The sequence below is a fragment of the Prosopis cineraria genome, unplaced genomic scaffold (genome assembly GCF_029017545.1).
Source record: "Prosopis cineraria cultivar Desert tree isolate PC_DT_omini unplaced genomic scaffold, ASM2901754v1 PC4, whole genome shotgun sequence".
In the NCBI taxonomy this organism is placed as follows: domain Eukaryota; kingdom Viridiplantae; phylum Streptophyta; class Magnoliopsida; order Fabales; family Fabaceae; genus Prosopis; species Prosopis cineraria.
The window spans coordinates 2,169,211-2,176,711 of record NW_026555335.1 but is presented as its reverse complement, the minus strand read 5'-3'; the positions used below and the strand labels follow the sequence as shown (position 1 = coordinate 2,176,711).

Genomic DNA, 7,501 nt, shown 5'->3' with positions numbered 1-7,501 from the left:
TCCTGATGCTCACCGTAAGGGGTGGGGTCGCCCTGTTGTGGGGCCTGGGGGGAGAGTGTCCAGCACCTCGGGTAACGGTGAGATCCTGAGGAGGGCTGTTACACATGTACTTACCGGTAATAAATTTTCCATGATGATATGACAATCATGCGTTTTCAAGCCAAATAGTTTGAGGTTTTTTATAAATACAAGGCTACTGATGTTTGAAGAATATCCTTCTAGCACTTTAACTCCATGCAAGAACTCACAAAATGTCAATTTCTCCTTTTTGGATAGTGTGTGAGCTGTTGGAGGGAGAAAAGTGCATTTTTCCTTCTTCTTTGGTGCCAACTTTTTTCTTAGCTCCTTACTAATCATATCCATCCTTGCATTGATACCATGCTTGTTCTTTCCTGAAATGTAGAATGATGTGTCAATAAAGTTGTCACAGACATTCTTTTCAATGTACATCACATCAAAAAAATGCCTAATATCTAGAGTCTTGTGGTTTGGTAGTTTAGAGAATATGGACTTCTTTTTTCAATCATTTTTAACAACCTTACCTACAAATGGTTTTCCAAGCTCAATATTTAAATATTTAACCTTTTCTAAAAGCTGTTCACCGATTAATAGTAAAGGAACTTTACTCTTTTTTGAGTAGCTATAAAAGGCCCTCTTCAACTGTCGGTAATGATGTATTTGCAACAAAAATTGATGATGACCAGTGAAAACGTTCTTCCTACAATGTTCTAATCGCATTGAACAAGCATACTCCTCATAAACTGGACACGCATCTTGCCCTTAGATATCATATCCTGACAAATTACCAAAAGCAGGAAAGTCATTCGTGGTGCTAAACAACATTACTCACAGGATGAAATTTTTTTCTTTATATCCATCATAAACCTCCATACTTGTCTCCCACAGTATCTTCAGATCTTCAATCAATAAAGCTAAACATACATCTTCATTATTTCTTGATTGTTGAGGCCCAAAAATCAACAATGATATCATCATAAATTTGCACTTCATGCACAATGCTGGAGCAAGGTTATAGATCATCAAAATCACCAACCATTTACTATGAGTACTACTTTGCATGCTATGAGGGTTCATTCTATCAGTGGCCAATACAAGGAGTAGGTTTTTATATTCAACCTTGAACTCGAGGTACATAAGATCAATTTTTTTCTATTGAGGAGAATCTACATGGTGCCGTAGCTTGCCATTCTTAATTCTCTCGTCAGCATGCTATGTTAAGTGTTTATCATCTTCTACAATGTTATAACGGTGTTTACATCTTGGTATAATTGAAAAATACCACAACACCTTTGTCGGGCTACATCTATTTCTCTTATCATGATGCATTACATTTTGGACACTTATCTAAGATTGAATACTCTTTCTAAAAGAGGACACAATCATTTAAACATGCATATATCTTCTTATAGCTCATCTCAATATAACAGCACTTTTTTAGCCTTATAAGTATTAGGTGGAAGCTTGTTATGCTCCAATAATATCTCATATAAGAGTTCAAGCAAATTCGTGAAACTCTTATCGCTCCATCTATTAACTGCTTTCAGATTGTACAATTTCATAACAACTGATAATTTTGTGAATTTCTTACAACCGATGTAAAATGATTTATCAGCATCGCTCTTCAACCTTTCAAACATTTCAAGACAGTCTCTTAGATCCTCTTTAATCATATCAATCATTTCGTTGAGATGGTCAACATCACATGTCCCACTATTATGATCAAATGCTAAGTAGTTCGCACTATTCCTTCATTTATTTGCATTATTTCTTGTCTCCCCATGAATGGTTTAACAAGTGTAAGTTGGATTAATTCTATTACATATCAAATGATCTTTCAATTCTATAGACCTTACTCTTTTTTCATGGCAACATTTTAAATAAGGACATATGAATTTTAAATAAGGACATATGACTCCATAGGGGTCTTGATCAAAATAAAATGCAAACTTGATAAACCCATCCATACTATCCCAATGTTGTCTAGATAGTCAATTAGCTAACATCTACTTACGATTCATATATAGTCATAGAAATTAAAGAAACAAAGACTTAGAATTAAAAAAAATTGGCAAAATTCTCCCTAAAAGTGGAACATCCCAAATAACCAAATTCAATAATATAGCATATCAATTCATCCAGATCAAAGTTTTTTAAGCATAATGTAACTAAAATCTATCAAACAATATTGTAATTTATCTTTAGTTTTTCAATTAACTTAATACAATTATAATCTTAAACCAAGAATACCAATATATGCATATTAGAACATTTAACAAATACAATAAAAAAATTAAGGCAAGAGTTTCCTCTTAAATTTCAACCTCCTATTCTTCAATAACAACTACGTTCAATTTCAAAATAAACTAAAACTTAAATAAGAATAATATAATGTAATAGCAAAATTAATTATGCTAACAAATTACGATTATCACACTTAGCTTCCATTGTTATTATCATGACAAAATTAGTGTACAATTGTGTATTCTTTGATCTTCAAATGCCAAACACAAAAAATTCAAGATAAAGATCAACTAATATGAGACTAAAGCCACAAAAAAAAAAACTATCTCAAGAAAGTTCATCTATATATTATTAATCTTAAATTATTCATATGATGATATTATGTTAAGGCTTTCAATATACAAACAAGAGTTGTTGGTTCGTAGAAACATATTTTATTGATTTCTCTATATATTGAGTAGTATAGATCTATATATTATTCATAATCAAAAAGATAACATGGATACCAAATTTGATATGATTATATTTATAACTATAATTTATATGATGATATTCTTTTAAGGCTTTCAATATACAATCAAGAGTTGTTGGTTCGTAGAAACATGTTTTGTTGACTTCTCTATATATTGAGTAGTATAGATCTATATATTATTCATAATTAAAAAGATAATATGAATATCAAATTTGATATGATTATATTTATAACTGTAATTCATATGATGATTTTCTTTTAACACATGTGGGTTGTTGTTGTAATTTTGTGTATATGTACATTAAAAGAAGTCTCGCAATTTTTTCAACCAAAAGAAGTCTCACATTAAACCATTGGATTTTATGATTAATGAAACAATTTCAATCATCAAAATTTTATTTTTAAAAATATAAACATCAATATTTTAATTGATCAAATCATAGGAATTAAATCATTTTTGGTTAAAATTTAATGATTAAGTTTTAGCTAAGTAAAATTATAAAAAATAAAATTATACCTAATCAAAATTTATGAAACTAATACATACTCAAGTAGGATATATTCTCTAACATCTTATCTTTTAAATAATAATAATATACTCCATCCGTTTAAAAATGTAAGGCATTTTTTGAAAAGTAAGATGTTAAAAAATATAAGGCATTTTTAGTTTTTTGAGATTTAATTATTATCTTTTTTTTTAAAAGTACTCCTATTGATAATGACTTTTTATTTATAGGGATAAATATGAAAAGATATGATTAGTTTGAACGTAAGTAATTACTTTATTAAAGGGTGAGAAAAAAATATTTTATATTTTTAAATGGAGGGAGTATATTTCTAAAAGGTAAATGTAAATTCTTAAAAAAAACAAGTAACTTTTCATGGAATATACTTTCTGAAAAGTTGAGTTTCCATAGCAATACAATTAAATTAAATGACATATTAATATATAGAGTAAAAATATTTTTACCACTCTTATATTTTAACTTAATTATACAGATTTTATCTCTATTTTACAAATATACACTTTAACTCAATCTATTAATTTTGTCAGAGATATTCTAAAAAAAATTAAAAATGTATTTTTAAATAAAAATTTATATTAAAAAAATTTTATTTATTAATTTACTGCTCATCATAATAAATCCTACTTATATTATTCTGTCAAATATACAAATTTTAACCTAAAAAATATGTTTACAAATTTTAAATTTTAAATTTAAATTACTTATAAAATCTATCAAATTTATATCATTTTATATTATGTGACAAATAAAAATATGTTTGAGATATGTTTTTAAATTTTTTTAAAAATATAAATAAATAATTTTCAATAAATTTGATAAAAATTAAAATTATAAAATTTTATTCTATGATAAAATTTAATAAATTTTATAATAAAATAAAAAATTTAAAATACATTAATTATAATTTTTTAGTCATATAGAAAAATATTTTTTAAAAAATATATATTTTTAGATAATTCTTATTAAAAGGGATATTTTGACCAAATTAAAAGTTTAAAAATCAAATTTAACAGCTAACTAATGATTAAAGGAATGAAAATTAAATTTTAGATATATAAGGGATGTTTATGTAATACTTTCTCCATTAAAAAATATAAAATATTTTTTAAAGTGTTAGATTTTAAAAAAATATAAAGTATTTTTAATCTTTTAAAATGTAATCGTGACCTTTGCTTTTCAAAAGTACTTTTATTGAATAAATTACTTCATATTTTTTAGGATAAAATATCTTATTAAATAAGAATAAATATAAAAAGATAAAGTTAGTTTAAAAATAAATAATTATATTGTTAAAATGAAATTTAATTAAAAATACTTTATATCTTTAAATGGAGAAAGTATGTACTTTAATTTTGAAGGAGGTTTATATGATTTTCAAAATAAAGGAAAAATCTATATAATTAAAGTATAATAAAAAGGTAATCAGTATATTTTACCCTAATATGTATTATAATTATAACTCATGTTTAAATACAATATGAATGTATTTTTAAATGATGGATCACTAACATAATTGTTTACGTTTGAAAAATAAAATAACCAAGAAATAAAATTAATCTCGAATGATTTGTTGAATTATATATTATTTATTCGCCCATGTATGACAATTTTATATTATGATTTATAAATCCCTTCCTTGTCTCCTCAGCCGAAGCGCGAACTCCCTCCTCACCCCTGGGTGGCGTTCATGGCTGCCTCTGCCTCCAAGCATCTCAACCTCTCTTCTTCTTCTTATTCTTCTTCTTCCAAACCTCCCAAAATTTCTATCGACGAATCAAAACCCGCTTCTATTTCCATTCCCAATCCCACTGTTTCTTCTTCTCCTTTCACAATCTCTCACGAAAACCTTTCCCTCTCCCGCGCCTCCTACCTCACTCGCCATGAGCTTCTCAAGCGTCGTTTTCACTATCTCAGTCAGCTTTCCAAATGCTACCGAGACTTATACTGGGCCCTCATGGAGGACCTCAAGACCCAGTACAGAGAATACTCCTGGGAGTATGGGCTAAGCCCATTCAGGGAAGGCAACATGCAGGAGAGAGAAAGAGGCAATTTCGAAGGCAATGGTGAGAATAACGACTGTAATGGATCCAATAGTCGAGCTGTTTTGGATGTTGTGAACAATCAGAGATGCGCTTTCGTGGGTTGTAAGTTGAAGGCCATGCCATTGACAAGCTTCTGCCATTTGCATATTCTTTCCGATTGCAAGCAAAAGCTTTATAAGGCTTGCAATTATGTTATCAAGAGGTTTCTTTTTGCTTAATGCCGCTTTCAATTTCGATTTATTCACTTGTCAAAGACATTTATTGTTTGATAGGATGCTTGTGAATTATGGTAAATTGCATCTGGTCTAATTGTGATGCGCTGAAATGAATAGCTGCGTTATGTGAGTGTTTGAATTAGTCTTAAAATGGTAGATTAATGTGTTTTGTTTCCTTCAGTTTCTGACAAATATCTGTTGTTGAGAGAATGTCTTAGCAGCAAGTTTGTAGGTTTGAACCTGAAGCTATAGTTTAATCTTGTATGTTAATAATACAGATAATACCACCTTAGTTTCCATTATTATTTTCTTTTCCTCAGGCTTTTGATAAATGGGAGAAATCAACAGTGAAAACTTGGAGAAATTAATAGTTTCACTTAAAATACATATGGAAACTATGTAAACCCAATACCTTGGTCAAGTATAATGAACATTTTCTCTAACAGTTGAGTCCATGTGTTATCTGGTACCACTTAAAAGTTTGTTGTCTGATGTTATTATAGAAGTTTTACCTTATAGCTCAATATTTGGAATTCCCTGCAACAGCGGGGAACAGAAGTGCGATGGGATAATGCAAATTTTTGAATTTAAGATCTTGGAAGTTAACCGTTGCTGGTCTAGAGGTTCACTAAGTCTGTAAGTGTCAACGTTATGAATGATTTAGTTCTACCAATGTCTTGACCAGCAAAGGTTGAATGAAGTATCATAAGTGTATAATGGGGGCACAACTGCTGGTGTGAATGCTCATTGCTGAATATGCATTTATGTATATTTTGAACTTGCTGAGTACTCTTTTTGTATAGAATGGTCAAGTTAGGGACAAACATACTCTTGAAGTGGTTCTGATTTCTCTTAGATGTTGTCACATGCCTTTTGGATTGTAGGAACACGATGGCTCCTATCCTCTTGCGTATGTCAAATACAAGTATACTAGATAAGGACATTGTGAAGTACAGAAAGACTCGGTGTTCAGTACGCAGAGCAGAATTTTTCCTTCTTCTTGAGTTTACAATGGAAATTGTATTTTATTGTGTTTGTGTGTGGTTATGGACAAATATTCCAGTGGTTGTACTTTGGATCAAATCGATATTCCTGTTGGCAGCCTTTGGGCTTTCTAATCTTGTGGTGGGTGATGCCTGGATACTCTTGCTTACCATCTCACAAGAACTTACACCAAATGAAAATACCACTTCAATTTGTTGTTCTTTTTTGCCTGACTGCCTCCCCCCAATTCTTGTGCTAGTTATACTTATTTCCATGGATTGATTTCTAGAATTGTCTGCTTTTTCAAAGTCTCTTTAACTAAACGTATAGCCATTTGAAATAAATCTGATCAATTTTTTGCTAAAATGATAACGGTTACTCCTTGTGATGAATAAATAGGAGAGTTTGAGTTCTTGATGGGATATCTTTGTAATTGATTTTCTGTTTATATTCAGTGCCCAGGCTGGACCTATAACATGCGGAAAACCTATATTGAGATCCACTACTCCTTCTCTCTGCAACGTCCATTTTCAGAAGGCTCAGAAGCATCTCACAAGGACCTTGAAGAAGGCAGGCCTAAACAATTCCTTAGCATGTAAACAGGCTCCTAAGTTTCATGTCATAGTTGCAGAATATGTTCGTCAAATTCAAATGAGAAGAAGACAACTAACATCAAACAGAAGAATAATTGTAAAGGAAGAAAAGGATAAGTGAGGCTGCAGATACTTGCAAACTCATCTCTGACTCTGACACACAAGTGGTGGAAACCCAGAGGTGAGATGTAATTCTAACATTATAGAGTTCACCATCTTCTGTGTTAACTTCTATTTTCTCATTTTTCGAGTTGCCTCTGCTCAAATTTTTATTATGGCTCCCTTAATTTCATTTGGCTACAAGCTCCTTTTGGGCCTTGGTAAAGTTGGTTCACAACAAACCCCAGTGATTCAGTGTTTGACTTCTCCCTCGGTAACTCCTATGTGATAGAGACTGATGTCAATC

At 30.2% G+C, this 7,501-nt stretch overlaps 1 protein-coding gene across 1 annotated transcript; it reads left to right on the top strand.

Annotated features, from left to right (window-relative positions):
• The first annotated feature begins 4,948 nt into the window (after positions 1-4,948).
• Positions 4,949-7,216, top strand: LOC129308335 (uncharacterized). Its single transcript, XM_054949419.1, has 2 exons — positions 4,949-5,505; positions 6,958-7,216. Exons 1-2 carry the CDS (start codon positions 4,949-4,951, stop codon positions 7,214-7,216), a joined length of 816 nt encoding a protein of 271 aa, XP_054805394.1.
• Positions 7,217-7,501: the final 285 nt, after the last annotated feature.